This window comes from Mustelus asterias, chromosome 21 (assembly GCF_964213995.1).
Source record: "Mustelus asterias chromosome 21, sMusAst1.hap1.1, whole genome shotgun sequence".
NCBI lineage: Eukaryota > Metazoa > Chordata > Chondrichthyes > Carcharhiniformes > Triakidae > Mustelus > Mustelus asterias.
Window position 1 is genome coordinate 13,750,403 of NC_135821.1, and position 19,601 is coordinate 13,770,003.

At 48.1% G+C, this 19,601-nt stretch overlaps 1 protein-coding gene across 1 annotated transcript in view; it reads right to left on the bottom strand.

Annotated features, from left to right (window-relative positions):
* Positions 1-10,777, bottom strand: part of LOC144509083 (BTB/POZ domain-containing protein KCTD5-like) — a 31,207-nt gene extending 20,430 nt beyond the window's left edge. Inside the window, exon 1 of the mRNA XM_078237419.1 lies at positions 10,039-10,777. Within this exon, the coding sequence (XP_078093545.1) occupies positions 10,039-10,188 (150 nt within the window). The 5' untranslated portion in view covers positions 10,189-10,777. The remainder of the gene's footprint in view (positions 1-10,038) is intronic.
* Between the last annotated feature and the right edge of the window lie 8,824 nt (positions 10,778-19,601).

A 19,601-nucleotide genomic window follows, 5' to 3' on the forward strand; every position in this document is an offset into this window, starting at 1 on the left:
CCGGCCGCGGGTCACTGTGTGTGTGGAGCTTGCACCTTCTCCCCTGTGTCTGCATGAGTTTCCTCCAGTTTCCTCCCACAGTCTGAAAGATGAGCAGGTTGGGTGGATTGGCCATGCTAAATTGCCCCTTAGTGTTCAAAGATGTGCAGGTTAGGGGAATTAACAGGGTAGATAAGTGCAGTTACAAGGATAGGACACAAGGGTGGGCCTGGGTAAGATGCTGTCACAGAGTCAGTGCAGACTTGATGGGTTGAATGGCCCCTTCTGCACTGCAGGGATTCAATGATTTTTTTAAAAAAGCGAGCTTGAAGAATGGAATTCCGAGGCTCGGAGGCCGGGAAGCTAAAGGTGCCTGCGTGAAAAGCTGAAGATGGTTAGAGAGAGAAGGAAGGGAAAGACCCTGGAGGGATTCGGATACTGGGGAAAAGTTATCAATTCAAATCACTGCAGGGTCGGGAGCCTGCGGTGGTCAGACAGCACAGGCACGATGGCTGAACGAGATTCGACACAGGCAACTAGAGTTCCAGATCAAGTGAAATTTACGGTGCATGCCAGATAGAGGGCCAGCCAGTACTGGCCGTGTCCGGAGCACGGGTGAGAGATTCAGCCACAGACGGGCTGAGGCAGCGATCACTACACCGGCATTCCAAATAAGCTGCCCTTGTCACAAATCCAGACAACAGCTTGGACTACTGACACCTTCTCACACACACACACACACTGGCAAGAAGGCATTCACCAACCACCCGCTGTAATGCACAAAGCAGTAAGGCAGAGTCGGGGTGGTGGAGACAACGAAAATCCCACTGTTAAACCTGGACTCGGTTAAGAAAGCAAATGGGAAACGGAGAGAGAGATTCAAGACCAAGTTGATCTTTAGAGATGGGTCAATATAATAGTAGGTTAATATTAGATTCTTGGAATTACAGTTCCTGTACAGGAAAGCAATTACTTTAATTGCTTAGGCAGCAAGAGGCGCTGGATTCTCAAGGCAGGAAGGGAAAGAAGAAAACAATAACTCCAGGGTTCCTGTGCCGAGTTGCTCTCCAGAGATTAGTGCCCGAGCGTGTATAGGTGTCAGGTGAACACAAGCGGAAGACCATTCAGCCCCTCAAATCTATTCCACTCTTCAATTAAATTGCTGGGCCTCTGACGGAAATCTTTGTCGCTTCTTTGGACACGGGTGAGGTCCCTGAGGATTGGAGGATAGCGAATATGGTCCCGTTGTTTAAGAAGGGTAGCAGGGATAACCCAGGAAATTATAGGCCGGTGAGCTTGACGTCCGTGGGAGGGAAGTTGTTGGAGAGGATTCTTAGAGACAGGATGTATGCGCATTTAGAACGAAACAATCTCATTAGTGACAGACAGCATGGTTTTGTAAGAGGGAGGTCGTGCCTTACAAATTTGGTGGAGTTTTTTGAGGAAGTGACAAAAACGGTTGATGAAGGAAGGGCCGTGGATGTCGTCTATATGGATTTCAGTAAGGCATTTGACAAAGTCCCACATGGCAGGTTGGTTAAGAAGGTTAAGGCTCATGGGATACAAGGAGAAGTGGCTAGATGGGTGGAGAACTGGCTTGGCCATAGGAGACAGAGGGTAGTGGTCGAAGGGTCTTTTTCCGGCTGGAGGTCTGTGACCAGTGGTGTTCCGCAGGGCTCTGTACTGGGGCCTCTGCTATTTGTGATATATATAAATGATTTGGAAGAAGGTGTAACTGGTGTAATCAGCAAGTTTGCGGATGACACGAAGATGGCTGGACTTGCGGATAGCGAAGAGCATTGTTGGGCAATACAGCAGGATATAGATAGGCTGGAAAATTGGGCAGAGAGGTGGCAGATGGAGTTTAATCCGGATAAATGCGAAGTGATGCATTTTGGAAGAAATAATGTAGGGAGGAGTTATACAATAAATGGCAGAGTCATCAGGAGTATAGAAACACAGAGGGACCTAGGTGTGCAAGTCCACAAATCCTTGAAGGTGGCAACACAGGTGGAGAAGGTGGTGAAGAAGGCATATGGTATGCTTGCCTTTATAGGACGGGGTATAGAGTATAAAAGCTGGAGTCTGATGATGCAGCTGTATAGAACGCTGGTTAGGCCACATTTGGAGTCCTGCGTCCAGTTCTGGTCGCCGCACTACCAGAAGGACGTGGAGGCGTTCGAGAGAGTGCAGAGAAGGTTTACCAGGATGTTGCCTGGTATGGAGGGTCTTAGCTATGAGGAGAGATTGGGTAAACTGGGGTTGCTCTCCCTGGAAAGACGGAGAATGAGGGGAGATCTAATAGAGGTGTACAAGATTATGAAGGGGATAGATAGGGTGAACGGTGGGAAGCTTTTTCCCAGATCAGAAGTGACGTTCACGAGGGGTCACGGGCTCAAGGTGAGAGGGGCGAAGTATAACTCAGACATCAGAGGGATGTTTTTTACACAGAGGGTGGTGGGGGCCTGGAATGCGCTGCCAAGTAGGGTGGTGGAGGCAGGCACGCTGACATCGTTTAAGACTTACCTGGATAGTCACATGAGCAGCCTGGGAATGGAGGGATACAAACGATTGGTCTAGTTGGACCAAGGAGCGGCACAGGCTTGGAGGGCCGAAGGGCCTGTTTCCTGTGCTGTACTGTTCTTTGTTCTATTAAATCACAATTGATCTGTATTGTACTCCAATGACCAGGATCCATGACTCTCGATAGCCTTGCCCATGAGAAATCTGTCACGTTTAGTTTAGGAATTGTCAACCTGGGCTGCTGCAATTTTTTAAACAGCCTACGGACATTTCGCAATCCAGAAGGCATCTATTGAATTGGATTCCAGCCTGTCGCCATCTTCAAGAGTGCCGCTTCAACGAAACCCTCGGCACGGTGGCACAGTGGTTAGCACCGCTGCCACGCAGCGCCAGGGACCCAGGTTCGATTCCCAGCCTTGGGTCACTGTCTGTATGGAGTCTGCACATTCTCCCCATGTCCGTGTGGGTTTCCTCCAGTTACCTCCCACAGTCCAAAAGATGTGCTGGCTAGGTGCATCAGCTGCGCTAAATTCTCCCTCAGTGTACCCGAACAGGGGCTGGAGTGAGGCGACATGGGGATTTTCACAGTAACTTCATTGCGGTGTTAATGTCAGCCTACTTGTGACACTAATAAATAAAATTAATTTTAATTTAAAAAATTAAACACAGGCTGAAAGAATAATCTGAGCTCTGGAAGGTCACAGATCTGGAACGTTAATGCTGTTCCTCTCTCCTCAGTTGCTGCCAGATCTGCTGAGAATTGCTGGTGTTTTGTTTTCCAGTGTCTGCTGTATTTTTCTTTTGCACAATCTCAATTCCATCTGCCTATCTTCAGAGCCAAAGAGGAACCCTCTCAGTTACTGTCCTCAGATCTTCCTGAAGCTTAGAAAAGACCCTTTACTGCTCCATTATTCAGCAGTTTTCCCAGCCCTTTCTGATCCATATGAATAACTTTTCAGTTACCCACAAAAACAACCCAGTGCACTCAACTCCTGTGTCTCTTGGAAGACACAAGGATCCACTTCAGATTTGATCGAGGTATTCAAAATCGCGAGGGTTCGGGACAGAGGCGACAGAGAGAAACCGTTCCCACTCGTGCTTCTCTTTCTCAATCCCTTCACAAAGATATAAAGCAGCTGGCTGAAGAAGCAAAAGCGACGTGACGAAAATCTTTTTTCACTCAGCGAGTGGCGAAGGGCTGGGATGTGGTGGAGATTCGAGCAAAGCATTCAAAAGGGAATTGGACTGTTGTCTAGAAAGGAAGAGGGTGCAGGGTGGTTACGTTGAGGGGGGAGGAGGTGGGAGAATGACACCAATGAACTGGTCAGAGAACCAGTGCAGACACGGTGGGCTGAATGGCCTCCTCTGTGCTGTAACAATTCATCCGAGACTTGCTGGATTCCTTCAAATCAGCTAAATTACAGAATGTTTAGAATCATCGACTCTCTGCAGCCTGCGCCAACAACCCCACCCAGGCCCTATCCCCGTAACCCCACATATTTACCCTGCTAATCCCCCTGACACCAAGGGGCAATTTAACATGGCCAATCAACCTAACCTGCATGTTTTTGGGGTGTGGGAGTAAACCAGAGGGGGGGAACCCATGCAGACAGGGGGAGAACGTGCAAACTCCACACAGTCAGTTCACCCGAGACCGGAATTGAACCCGAGACCGGAATTGAACCCGGGTCCCGGGCGCCATTCAGAAACGTAGCCCAGACCATCAAGATGGCATCGGTTACTTTATCCACTAGTTGCCTGGTCTAAACTGACTGAGATTAATGTTCAGATTAAAACTTAAATTTTACGTTCAAGACTCATACCGAAGTTTGAGATCATAATTGCGGTGGCCATTTTAAGGAATATCGCAATGCCTGTGGTTAAGGTCAACAAATGGACCCTTAAACTTCAACCTTACATTAGCTCTGATGAAGGGTGTGCACTAAAAATGCCACAACTCTGCCTCTTCTCTTTCCAAATGCTGTACGTTTGCATTTTTAGTTCACACCAACTGGATTTGATCACTACCTCCTATTATGCATATGTAGCCTTCCAAGTTTTCACTGTAAAATCGGAGCAGGAGTAGGCCATTCGACTCTTCAAGCTTACTCCACCATTCATTATGATCATGCCTGATCCCGCCTTCCCCTTTGATTCCCTTTGCCCCCAAGAAACGAGAAAAATATCAGCCGTGATTGAATGGCGGAGCAGATTCGATGGGCCGAGTGGCCTAATTCTGCTCCTATGTCTTATGGTCTAAGAGCTACGTCTAACTCTTTCTTGAAATCACACCACGCTTTGGCCTCAACTGCTTTCTGTGGTAGTGAATTCCACAGGCTCAGGCACTCTCTGGGTGAAGAAATTTCTCCTCATCTCTGTCCAAAAAGGTTGACCCCCGTATCCTGAGACGATGTTTCGGGATCGCACTGCATGCTGATATTGCCCTGACAGTCAGTCTTTGTGTAGACTCGCCTGATAGTCTAAATGAGGACTGATCCATGATTATAGAGATTCTTTTGTTCACTGACTAGTAGCAATCTCTCCAAAGTCCCATTGTTATTATACAATATCTGCAACACTCTCTCGCTGCTGTTCCGAGAGCCCCTCCCGAGTCTGTGCAATTCTCCCTTGCGCTGACTGTATCAAGACTTCACACCCTAGGGTGTTCCTACCTTTCTCCACTGCATTCCTAAGCACGAGGGCCTTCTGCTGCTTACCAGACTTCCCCCCCTGTCCCCGCTCCTGCAAATTCTGCTGTAACCATTCACACCTCCTCCTCTTTATTTGTCCTATTACGATCTAATGTGTCATGCACCATCCTCCTTTTTGTCATTTAATCACTCCTGCCTCCCCCCCACCCCATCATAGATCATGGTTCTCTTCCTGCCCCTTTCCCCCACCCCCCCGACTCTACTTGCTTAAGAATGATTGTATCACTAATGTTTTCCAATTCTGACAAAAGTCATCAACCTGAAAGTTAAAGTTTATTTATTAGTGTCACAAGTAGGTTACATTAAGACTGCAATGAAGTTACTGTGAAAAATCCCCTAGTCTGCACAGACAGTGACCCAAGCCAGAATTCGAACCCAGGTCCCTGGTGCTGTGAGGCAGCAGTGCTAACCGCTGTGACCACAAGATCATAAGAAATAGGAACAGGAGGTGGCCGTTCGGCCCCTCAAGCCGACTCTGCCATTCAATGGAATAATGGCTGATCCCACATTCTTCACGTCCACTTTCCTGCCCTTTCCCCATAACCCTTGATTTCCCTACTGATAAAAATCTATTCATCTCAGCCGTAAATATGCGCAAGGAGTCTGCCCCCCCCCCCCCGCCCCCACACACCACCACCACCCAGCTCTCTGTGGCAAGGAGTTCCCAAGACTTGATACAAACTACAAAGGGGTGGCATGGACAAGCTGGGCCGAAGGGCCTGTTTCCATGCTGTAAACCTCTATGACTCTCCACCCTCAGAAGAAATTCTTCCTCATCTCAGTCTTAAATTGACCCTTTATCCTGAGACTGTGCCCTCTGATCCTAGACTCTCTCATGAGGGGGAACACCCTCTCAGCATTTACCATGTCAAGCCCCTTAAGAATCCTAGATGTTTCAATGAAGTCACCTCTCATTCTTCTAAATTCCAATGAGTCCCTCATTTCCTCTGAGACAAATCCACCTTCCAAGGATCAAGTGAGTGAACCTTCTCTGAACTGCCTCCAATGAAGTAATTTGGAGTACTGTGAGCAATTTTGGGCCCCACACCTCAGGAAGGACATACTGGCACTGGAGCGGGTCCAGCGGAGATTCACACGGATGATCCCAGGAATGGTAGGCCTGACATACGATGAACGTCTGAGGATCGTGGGATTATATTCATTGGAGTTTAGGAGGTTGAGGGGAGATCTGATAGAAACTTACAAGATAATGAACGGCTTAGATAGGATGGACGTAGGGAAGTTGTTTCCATTAACAGGGGAGACTAGGACGCGGGGGCACAGCCTTAGAATAAAAGGGAGTCACTTTAGAACAGAGATGAGGAGAAATTTCTTCAGCCAGAGAGTGGTGAGTCTGTGGAATTCATTGCCACAGAGGGCTGTGGAGGCCGAGACGTTGAGCGTCTTCAAGACAGAAATTGATAAAAATGTCTTTCCTTAAATAAGGAGACCAAAACTGCTCACAGTGCTCCAAATATGGCCTCACCAGTACCCTGTAAAATTGCAGCAAGACATCCCTACTCTTATACTCCAACCCCCTTGAAATAAGGGCCAACATTCCATTAGCCTTCCCGATTACCCGCTGTACCTGCGTGCTAGCTTTCTGTATTTCGCGCACAAGTCCCTTTGTGTTGCAGCTTTCTGCAATCTTTCTCCATTTAAATAACACTAACTCTGCTTTCTCCAAAGATGCTGCCTGGCCTGCTGTTTCTTTTCCAATTTCAGTATCCAGAGTATTTTGTTCTGATCCTCACATTCTCTACATCAACTGTATTAAATTAAGCTCCAGGATCTGCTTCAGGTGGTTGTGGATTCACGTGCCACTCCTGGACTCGAGCACAAACATCAAGGCTGACCCTCCAGTGCAGTACGGAGGAAACAAGGGGAGGTGATGGCCAAGTGGTGTTATCACTAGAATATTAATCCAGAAACTCAGCTAAGGTTCTGGGGACCCGGGTTCGAATCCCGCCACGGCAGATGGTGGAATTTGAATTCAATTAAAAGAAAAAATCTGCAATCTACTGATGACCATGAAGCCATTGTCGGAAAAACCCATCTGGTTCACTAACGTCCTTTCAGAAAGGAAATCTGCCGTCCTTACCCGGTCTGGCCTACATGTGACTCCAGAGCCACAGCAATGTGGTTGACTCTCAACTGCCCTCTAAGGGTAACTAGGGATGGGCAATAAATGTTGACCAGCCAGCGACGCCCATGTCCCACTAATGAATAAAATAAAATGCTGCCCTGTCGCTTGGGAGCTTGCATCTGTTGGGAAATGTTCCTGCCCAGTTTCGAACCGATGACCCTTTGTGTGTGAGGCGAATGTGATAACCACTACACTACAGAAACACAACCAAGATTTTAAACTTGATTCCTTTAGAAGTGATCTGAAATATCTCATGTCACTATATCAAAAAGCAGAGGAACTCTTCTGGGTGTCCTGACCAACATATAACACCAAAAGAAAACCCAGATTATTTGTTCATTATCTCATTGCTGTACTGGGAGCTTACTGTGCACAATCTGACTGCTGTGCTGCCTATATTACAATATGACTAAGCTGCAAGAAAGTATTTCACAAAAACTAGAAGCAGGAGGCGGCCACCAGGCCCTACAAGCCTGCCCCGCCATTCAATACGATCATGGCTGATCTATGTCCAAAGATGTGCGGGTTAGGCTGATTGGCCATGTTAAATTCACCCTTAGTGTCAGGGGGATTAGCAGGATAAATAAGTGCGGTTATGGGGATAGGGCCTGGGTGGGATTGTGGTCGATGCAGACCCGATGGGCCGAATGGCCTCCTTCTGCACTGTAGGGATTCTATGACGATATTGTATGATGTCGGTCTCTGCTCCTTTTTTGTGCTGTTTCTCCATAGACGTCTATTCCTCGATCTAAATATTTATCCAACTCCACTTTAAATACTTCTAATGATCCAGCCTCAACCACCCTCTGGGGCAGAGAATTCCAGAGATTCACCACCCTCTCCAAGAAGAAATTTCTACGCACCTCAGTTTTAAACGACCGTCCCTTTATCTTGTCGCTGTGTCCCCTTGTTCAAAACTCTCCCACCAGTGAAAACATCTCACCATCTACCCTGTCACCAGGCCTTCTTAACTACTTGTTGGACCTGTTTGCTAGCTTTCAGTGATTCATGCATTAGAACACCTAGATCCCTTTGTACTTCACTCACCTGCAGTCTCTCTCCATTTAGATAATCTGCCTGTTGATTCCTGCTACCAAAGTGCATGACCTCACACTTCCCCACATTAAATTCCATTTGCCAGGTTTTTGCCCAGTCACCCAATCTATCTTGCAGAATCACAATATCCTCTTCACAACCTGCCCTTCCACCTAGCTTCATACCGTCGGCAAAATTTGGAAATGTTACACTCTGTTCCTTCCTCCAGGTCATTAATGTAAATAGTGAACGATTGCAGGCCAAGAACTAATCCCTGCGATACTGCACTAGTTACACCTTTCCACGCTGAAAACATAGAACATAGAAAAGCTACAGCACAAACAGGCCCTTCGGCCCACATGTTGCGCCGAACATGTCCCTACCGACTAGGCTTACTTTTATTTCAACTCTCTGTTTTCTATCTGGACATGCAGTTTTCAATCCATGCTAACACACTTCCTCCAATTCCATGGGGGCCTCTTATGCAGCACCTTGTGAAATGTCTTTTGGAAGTCTAAATACACTACATCTACAGGTTCCCCTCTATCTATTTTATCCTTAAAGAATTCGGCAAATTTGTCAAACGTACCCTTCATAAAACCAAGTTGACTACATTTGATTATATTCAGCTTTCTGAAATAATTAGCTATCTCCTCTTTGATTATTGACGCCAGCATTTTACTAACTGGCCTAAAGTTCCCTGCCTTTCTCCCTTTTTGAGCAAAGGCGTCGCATTGGCCATTTTCTAATCTTCTGGAACCCTCCCGGAATTTAGCAAGCTACAAAATGGGTCCACAATCTCTGCAGCCACTTCAATTAAAATCTTGGGTGCAGATCATCGGGTCCTGGTGACTTGTCCATATTTAGCCCCTTCAGTTTCTCGAATACTCTATCTCTTGTGATTATTGTAAATTCTACCACATTAGTTGAAATCAGCCCATCTGATAACTGGATGTAACATAATATTCACGTGATCTGTCCCTACCTGTATTTTTCTGTTGGCACTCACTGACTGGGAAACACTGGGAATTCCTTTGATGCTGAAAGGCACAGTAGCACAGTGGTTAATATTACTGCCTCACAGTGCCAGGGACCCGGGTTTGATTCCCGGCTTGGGTCACTGTCTGTGTGGAGTCTGCACGTTCTCCCAGTGTCTGTGTGGGTTTCCTCCCACAGTCCAAAGATGTGCAGGTTAGGTGCATCAATTTTGAATTGTCACATGTATTGGTACACAGTGGAAAGTGTTGTTTCTTGCGCGCTATACAGACAAAGCATACCATTCATAGAGAAGGAAAGGAGAGAGTGCAGAATGTGTTAGTCAACGCTAGGGTGTAAAGAAAGGTCAACTTAGTGCGAGCTAGGTCCATTCGGCCGTGCTAAATTCTCCCTCAGCATACCCGAACAGGCGCCAGAGTGTGGCGACTGGGGGGTTTTCACAGTAACTTCATTGCAGTGTTAATGTAAGCCTTACTCGTGACACTAATAAATAAACTTTAATATATAAATGCAGAGATTATTTTTGACACTGATACCCCTGTTTCAGTGGTGAGTTGATGCCAGGATCCCTCCCCCGGGGTTGTTCATGGCCCTTTGTGCTGCTGCCCCTCACTCCCCCAGCCTAACCCCCTCCCGCCGCGCACTCACCCGGTCCGACAGCAGCTCCCTCTCCTCCTGGCACAGGCGGTACAGGAACGACTTCTCCTCACGGCACAGGGTCTGCCTGGTGGTCAGGAAGTGAGTGCCGCCGACATTGAGCCGAACCCACTTGTTATTCGGCTCCTTCCCCTCCGCCATCTTTAGCTGCCATCTGCCGCCCTGCCTCCCGTCCACACAACGCGCAGGCGCACATCAACTCCCGCCTCCTCCGCAACACGCAGGCGCGGACCCACTCTCAGATCCTCTGCAACACGCAGGCGCGAAACGGGAACCCGCAAAGCGCCGGCGCAGATCAACCACCGCCTCCTCTGCAACGCGCAGGCGCAGACCGACTCTCGGCTCCTCTGCAACACGCAGGCGCGAAACGGGAACCCGCAACGCGCCGGCGCAGATCAACTCCCGCCTCCTCTGCAACACGCAGGCGCAGATCAGCTCCCGCCTTCTCTGCAACACGCAGGCGCGAAACGGGAACCACCCTTCACGTCCTGCGCATGTGCGCAACGAAACGCGCCTCTTTTGCAAGACGCAGGCGCGAAACGTGACCCTCCCCCTCCCCCCCTCCCCCAGTAATACTCAGGCGCAAATGGAGTCCCGCCTCCTCTGCAATGCGCAGGCGCATAATCCGCCCGTTTCCTCCCCCACAATGCGCAGGTGCGAACCCGAGTCCCCGCTCCTTTTGCACCGCGCAGGCATGAACCCCGATCACCCTCCTCCGCAACACGCAGGCGCAAACCAGGTCCCGCCTCCTCCACCAGGCGCAGGCGATAACCGTGTTGTCGGCACCTCTTCGAGCGCCCCCCAGCGGCCCAGATTATGCACTGCTCTCTGGGAGTTGTAGGCAGCCGCCCGAAAGGCAGGCTGGGAGTTGTAGTCAACAGGAGGTTCCTGGGGCCTGCAGGCTTTGGCCTTCCTTGTAGTGGGTTCATGCTGGAGTTGCTGCAAACGCCAATAATAATATAAAGGGTCACAAGAGCCCTTTCCCTCCTTCATTCTTTTATATTTATATTCTTTCATATCTTTCCATTCCTTTCCTCTCTCATTCAATAATCTACCTTCACATGAAAATATAGATCCTATTATACAAAAACAGAAAATCTCAGCAATTTCTGTTTTTCTTTCCGATTCCAGCAACCGTAGTATTTTGCTCTGATTTACATCCAATTATAATTAATACTGAACTGAATAACTGAATATAATTAATAAGAACTGAAAGAATCAAACCCCGAATAGCTCTGGCCCCAGGCCAGCTACCACAAACTGCCAGGCCAGATACATACATGAACTCACCTGGCGGTTTGACTGTCAGGCTTCCTTGTTAACTTCTTTTTTATTCTCTTGTTAATGAGCATTTTCATTCCATTACTCAGTATAACAACCTCCAAACAGTGGACATTAAGAACAGGCACTTGCTAATATTTGGTTAGTTTGCTTGTAAAAAAAATCAAAGAAGGGAAAATACTTTTACAGATGCACCATAGAAAGCATTCTTTCTGGTCGTATCATAGCTTGGTACGGCTCCTGCTCTGTCCAAGACCGCAAGGAACTACAAAAGGTCGTGAATGAAACCCAGTCCATCACGCAAACCAGATTCCAATCAACTGACTCTATCTACACTTCCTGATGCCTCGGAAAAGCAGCCAGCATAATTAAGAACCCCACGCATCCCAGATATTCTCTTTTCCACGTTCTCCTGTGGGGAAAAAAATCCAAAACTCTGAGGTCACATACCAACTCAAGAACAGCTTCTTCCCTGCTGCCGACAGACTTTTGAATGGACCTACCTCATTAAGTTGACCTTTCTCTACACCCTAGCTATGACTGTAACACTACATTCTGCACCCTCTCCTTTCCTTCTCTATGTACGGTATGCTTTGTCTGTATAGCACGCAAGAAACAATACTTTTCACTGTATACTAATACATGTGATAATAATAAATCAAATCAAATCAAATTACTTTCAAATTGGCACAAAACAGGATCGCGGGATTTCTCCCGCAGCAGTGATTAAGACAAGACAATGGTTACAAGGTGAAAATGTCGAAACTTTAATGCAGCCACAAAGCCGTGCGACTCAAAAAATAATAACAGTAAAATTTATCCGAACCGGTCTTGTACATCTGAGGGAGGCGATGGCCTAGTGGTATTATTGCTAGACTATTAATCCAGAAACTCAGCTAATGTTCTGGGGACCTGGGTATGAATTCCACCATGGCAAATGGTGTCGATATGGGCCTCGGGAATGTATGAATAGTACATATTTAGTTTTGGGCGACATGGCGGCACAGTGGTCAGCACTGCTGCCTCACAGCGCCAGGGACCCAGGTTCAATTCTGGCCTCGGGTCACTGTCTGTGCAGAGTCTGCACGTTCTCCCTGTGTCTGCGTGGGTTTCCTCCGGGTGCTTCAGTTTCCTCCCACAGTCCAAAGATGTGCGGGTTAGGTGGATTGGCCATGCTAAATTTACCCAGGTTTCAGGGGGATTAGCTAGGTTAAATGTATGGGGTTATTGGATAGGACCTGGGTGGGATTGTGGTCGATGCAGACTCGATGGGCCGCATGGCCTCTTTCTGCACTGTATGATTCTATGTCTATGTATAAATTGACCCTTAGTGTCAGAGGGATTAGCAGGGTAGATGTGTGGGGTTGCGGGGATGGGCCTGGGTGGGATTGTTGTCAGTACAGATTTGATGGGCCAAATGGCCTCCTTCTTCACTGTAGGGATTCTATGACTACATGGTCTCAAAATGGAACTCCAGTATATGACCATTTGGAATTATTTTTTCCTTTTGTGGGGAAAAATAATTCAATAAGACAAGATGGCCACACAGATAAGGGAGCTCCCAGGCCCCAGAAGGCTACCTATAGTAGCGTGACCTCTTTCTTTCTCTTGCTCTCATCTGTAAATCACAAACCCATCATGTATGATGCCCAAAGAAAGTCTAAGATGGATACACGTAAGCAATGTCCTTTAAATGCACTCAAGTAAACATAGTTGGCCAAAGAAAGCAACATCATAAATGTGAGAAACATAAACATCTTTGCAAAAGGCTGAGTCCAAACTCATGCATAGGAATCACAGCAAATGGTGTGCATACTGGGTAGACAAATACATTTGAACTCAATAAAAAATGTCTGGAATTGAGAAGTTACTGATGACCATGAAACCATTGTTTAAAGATTATTTATTAGTATCACAAGTAGGCTTGTATTAACATTGCAATGAAGTTACTCTGAAGATATCCGAGTCGCCACACTCTGGCGCCTGTTCGGGTTTGGTTTGATTTGATTTGATTTGATTTATTATTGACACATGTATGACTATACAGTGAAAACTATTGTTTCTTGCGCGCTATACAGACAAAGCATACCATTCGTAGAGAAGGAAAGGAGAGAATGCACAATGTAGTGTTACAGTCATAGCTAGGGTGCAGAGAAAGATCAACTTAGTGCGAGGGAGGTCCATTCAAAAGTCTGATGGCAGCAGGGAAGAAGCTGTTCTTAGGTCGGTTGGTACGTGACCTCAGACTGTTGTATCTTTTTCCCGACGGAAGAAGATGGAAGACAGTACGTCCAGGGTGTGTGGGGTCCTTAATTGTACTGGCTGCTTTTCCGAGGCAGCGGGAAGTGTAGACAGAGTCAATGGATGGGAGGCTGGTTTGCGTGATGGACTGGTCTTCATTCACGACCCTTTGTAGTTTCTTGCGATCTTGGGCAGAGCAGGAGCCATACCAAGCTGTGATACAACCAGAAAGAATGCTTTCCATGGTGCATCTGTAAAAGTTGGTGAGAGCCGTAGCTGACATACCAAATTTCCTTAGTCTTCTGAAAAAGTAGAGGCATTGGTGGGCTTTCTTAACTATAGTGTCAGCATGGGGGGACCAGGACAGGTTGTTCGTGATCTGGACACCTAAAAACTTGAAGCTCTCGACCATTTCTACTTTGTTCCCATTGATGTAGACAGGGGCATGTTCTCCACTACACTTCCTGAAGTCGACGACTATACCTTTGTTTTGTTGACATTGAGGGAGAGATTATTGTCATCGCTCCAGTTCACCAGATTCTCTATCTCATTCCTGAGATAGAGATTCCTAGTACACTGAGGGAGAATTTAGCATGGCCAATACACCTAACCAGCACGTCTTTCAGACTGTGGGAGGAAACCGGAGCACCCGGAGGAAACCCAGGCAGATACAGGACGAACGTGTAGACTCCACACAGATAGTCACCCAAGCTGGGAATCAAACCCGGGTCCCCGGCACTGTGAGGTAGCAGTGCTAACCACTATATCGTCACTGTCAATTGTCAGAAAAACCCATCTGGAACACTAATGTCCCTTTAGGGAAGGAAATCTGCTGTCTTGACCCGGTCTGGCCTACATGTAACTCCAAAGCCACAGCAATGTGGTTGACTTTCAACTACCCTCGGGCAACCAGGGATGGGCAATAAATGCTGGCCCAGCCAGCAATGTCCATGTCCCATGAATGAATCAAAAATACATTTCATGGAAAAGGCCTCCCCTCTAGCCACCAGGGTTTATTCAGCACTCAACTACCTCCAACAACCAAGGAGTATAAAAGTCTCGAGGTGGACTGCGGGTACCTCTCTGGCAAATGGACCATCTTAAACCAGGCATTGAGGGAACAGGGCTAGGTGTGATTCAAGCCGGTGCAAATAGGATCAGAAGCCAGGGAGGGAGGCGGCAAGGAGTAGGAGATAAAGGCAGTGACCCTGGATCAGATAGCAATGTCACCATGTCGGGGAGGGGGAAAGCTCAGTGATTCGTCCCAAAGGCAGTGATTGAGACAGGACTCTGGGATCCATCAAAGGAGCTTACATGGGCTCAGTAACTGATACTTCTGACACCATTGGAACTGTAGACACCATACATAACTCAGTTGGCAGCAAGGGGTATGCAAGAACAAGCCAGACTGATGGGGAAAATTCAACATGGGTTGAACAGCCAAACGAGTCTGCTCTGCCATTCAAAGATAGCTGATATGATTCTCATCCCCATTTTCCAGGCTTCTCCCTGTAAACCCTTGATCCCCTTATTGATCAAGAACCTATCTATCTCTGTCTTAAAGACACTCAATGACCTGCCCTCCACAGCCTTCTGTGGCAATGAATTCCACAGATTCACCATCCTCTGGCTGAAGAAATTCCTCCTTATCTCAGTTTTAAAGGAGTGTCCGTTCACTCTGAGGTTGTGCCCTCGAGTTCTCGTCTCTCCCATTAGTGGCAACATCCTCTCCACATCCACTCAATCTAGGCCTCTCAGTATTTTGTAAGTTTCAATTAGATCCCCCCTCATCCTTCTAAACTCCCAATGAGTACAGACCTAGAGTCTTCAACCATTCCTCATATGACAAGTTCTTCATTCCAGGGATCATTCTTATGAACCTCCTCTGGACCCTTTCCAAGGCCAGCACATCCTTCCTTAGATACGGGGCCCAAAACTGCTCACAATATTCCAAATGGGGTCTGAGCAGAGCCTGATACAGCCTCAGCAGCACATCCCTGCTCTTGTATTCTAGCCCTCTAGAAATGAATGCTAACATGAATTGCTAACTAAGGGCTGAAGTGTTTGATAGAAGCTGCGATGGACAGAACTTCAATTTCACAAGGCAGCCAGGAACACAGCTTGGCATTGAAAAAAAACAACAAACTTGAGTCCGTTACTGTCCATGGCTGTATATTGGGAGAGGGGAGTGTGCAGCGGGACCTGGGTGTCCTTCTGCACCAGTCACTGAAGGTAAGCATGCAGGTGCAGCAGGTGGTAAAGAAGGCAAATGGTATGTTGGCCTTCATTGCGAGAGGTTTCGAGTACAGGAGCGAGGATGTATTGTTGCAGTTATACAGGGCCTTGGTGAGGCCACACCTAGAGTATTGTGTGCAGTTTTGGTCTCCTTTTCTGAGGAAGGATGTTCTTGCTCTCGAGGGAGTGCAGCGAAGGTTTACCAGGCTGATTCCAGGGATGGCGGGACTGATGTATGAGGATTGACTAGGTTAGGATTGTTTTCGCTGGAGTTCAGACGAATGAGGGGGGGGAATCTCATAGAGACTTATAAAATTCTAACAGGATTAGACAGGGTAGAGGCAGGGAGGATGTTCCCGATGGTGGGGGAGTCCAGAACCAGGGGTCACAGTCTGAGGATTCAGGGTTGACCATTTAGGACGGAGGTGAGGAGACATTTCTTCACCCAAAGAGTGGTGAGCCTGTGGAATTCATTACCACAGGAAGTAGTTGATGCCAAAACACTGATTGTATTCAAGAGGCGGCTGGATATAGCACTTGGGGCGAATGGGATCAAAGGTTATGGGGAGAAAGCAGGATTAGGCTATTGAGTTGGATGATCAGCCATGATCGTAATGAATGACGGAGCAGGCTCGAAGGGCCAAATGGCCTCCTCCTGCTCCTATCTTCTGTGTTTCTATGTTACCACGGATCACAAACAAGGTGGACATTTCTTAACAGCAACCATTTGTAACAACCCAGAGTTGATTGTCCAGACTGGGGAAGGGTTTTAGTGGATGAAAGAGCAGATTGTGCCACCGGAAAGCTTCTACAGAGATCATCTGTCCATGTGATCCTTTAAATTGGACGGACAGATGCGGCAACTGCATCCTAGGGGGCTGTGGGCGAGACACACTGAGGGAGAGCTCTCAAAAGCATCTTGTTGGCTCTGCTGGTGGGGGACAGGTAGACAGAGTGGCCAATCGGTGTGGGCTAGCAGTGGCATGGTGGTTGGCAGTAGTCTCACAGCACTAGGGACCCGGGTTCATTTCCAGCCCCGCGTCACTGTCTATGTGGAGTCTGCACATTCTCCCCGTGTCTGCGTGGGTTTCCTCCGGGTGCTCCGGTTTCCTCCCGCTATCCAAAGATGTGTGGGTTAGGTGAATTGGCCATGCTAAATTGCCCCTTAGTGTCAGGGGGACTTGCAGGATAAATACATGGGGTTACATGGATAGGACCTGGGTGGGATTGTTGTCGGTGCAGACTCGGTGGGCCAAATGGCCTCCTTCTGCACTGTAGGGATTCAATGATCTATGAACAGTCGCATTCCGTGGCACAAGGTGACAGTTTAAGGGGCAGATAGGCATAGGTCACATCGGGACAGGTGGTAGTAAAGGTTGTCAGTTGTGAAGAAGTTCTTGAGGATGAATTTCTTTTATTCATTCATGGGATGTGGGCGTCGCTGGCTAGCCCAGCATTTATTGCCCATCCCTGAGGGCACTTAAGCCACATTGCTGTGGCTTTGACAAAGGGTCATCTGGACTCGAAACGTCAGGTCTTTTCTCTCCTTACAGATGCTGCCAGACCTGCTGAGATTTTCCTTTTTGATTACATTGCTGTGGCTCTGGAGTCACACGTAGGCCAGACCAGGTAAGGACGACAGATTTCCTTCCCTAAAGAACATTAGTGAACCAGATGGGTTTTTCCGACAATGGTTTCATGGTCATCGGGAGATTCTTAATTCCAGATTTTTAAAAATTGAATTCAAATTCCACCATCTGCCGTGGCGGGATTCAAACCCGGGTCCCCAGAACATTAGCTGAGTTTCTGGATTAATAGCCCAGCGATAATACCACTCGGCCATCGCCCTCCCCCGAATGAGGGTGACAGAATGCCATGTCTTCGGAATGGTGTATGTTGAATCTTGCAGTGCACAAAATTGTTTCCTACAACACTGACTATCCTTCAAAAGTGACTTCACATAGAAACATAGAACATAGAAAACTACAGCACAAAACAGGCCCTTCGGCCCCACAAGTTGTGCCGAACATATCCCTACCTTTTAGACCTATCTATAACCCTCCATCCTATTAAGTCCCATGTACTCATCCAGGAGTCTCTTAAAAGACCCTATTGAGTTTGCCTCCACCACCACTGACGGCAGCCGATTCCACTCGCATCCACTTCATTGGCTGCCAAGTGCTTTGTGATGTCCTGCAGGCGGTATATAAATGCAAGACTGTCTTCAGCGAAGCGGGTGGATCCGGCAATCTTTGGCTTATGGCAGAGGCAGAGGCTGGTTATAAAATTCCCAGAATGACTCGTCCTTTTTAATATTTCTCCCAGCTGGTGTTTCGATTTCTCCTGGGGGTTCCGTCACCACTGCAATCTCCGGCTTGGGGGCGGTTTTCCTCGGCTTGGGGGCGGCTTTCTTCAGTGCTTTGGGCGGCCGGGGCTGGGGTAGCATGGCGCGTTCGCCTGGCCCCAGGGCACAGGTGAGGGCAGGCCAGTTCTTAGCGAGTTTGGGCCGCTCTTCAATGTACCGCTGGAGGTTTCTCGACAGCCGTTCGCGGGTCAGTAGCTCAGAGGTCCAGACACCTTCAAACAGCAGAATGAGGAAAATGACCCAACAATCCTCCAGTGTCTCTCCCACGCAAGCCAACTGTCAACGTAACGTCACAACTTTTCGCCCCCACAGTGACCTTCACCGTCAGCTGTGGCCCAGTTGGTCACAGACTCCCGCCTTGGAGGCAGAAGCTTGTGAGTTAACTAGTAAGTAAAAAAGTAAAGTTTATTAGTCACAAGTAAGGCTTACATTAATACTGCAATGAAGTTACTGTGAAATTCCCCTAGTCGCCACACTCCGGCACTTGTTCGGGTACACTGAGGGAGAATTTAGCATGGCCAATGTATCTAACCAGCACGTCTTTCAGGCTGTGGGGGGAAACCGGAGCACCCAGAGGAAACCCACGCAGACACGGGGAGAACGTGTAGACTCCACACATAGTGTGGAGTCTACATATGGCAGTGGGCGGCACAGTGGCAAGCACTGCTGCCTCACAGCGCCAGGGACTTGGGTTCGATTCCCGGCTTGGGTCACTGTCTGTGTGGAGTTTGCATGTTCTCCCCGTGTCTGCATGGGTTTCCTCCGGATGCTCCAGTTTCCTCCCACAGTCTGAAAGACGTGCTGGTTAGGGTGCATTGACCTGAACAGGCGCAGAAGTGTGGCGACTAGGGGAATTTCACAGTAACTTCATTGCAGCGTTAATGTAAGCCTTACTTGTGACTAATAAATAAACTTTAACTTTAACAGTGACCTAAGCCGGGAATTGAACCCGGGTTCCTGGCGCTGTGAGGCAGCAGTGTTAACTACTGTGCCACGCCCCAAACAGTACTGAGGGGGTGCTGCACTGTTGGAGATGCCACCTTTCAAATAAGGCATTCATTTTATTTATTCATGGAATGTGAGTGCCGCTGGCTGGGCATTTGTTGCCCATCCCCAATTGCCCTTGAACTGAGTGGCTGGCTAGGCCATTTCAGAGGGCAGTTATGAGTCAACCACATTGCTGTGGCTCTGGAGTCACACGTAAGCCAGACCGGGTAAGGACGGCAGATTCCCTTCACTAAAAGGAACATTAGTGAACCAGAGAATGGTTGAGGGCGGCACTGTGGCTGCCGGAGGCGGTCATTAAGCCGAGGGAGCAAAAGATCCCTTGGCCCCTATTTGGGTGGCACGGTGGTAAGCACTGTTGCCTTAAAGTGCCACGAACCCGGGGTCGGTTCCAGCTTTGAGTCACTGTCTGTGTGGAGTCTGCACA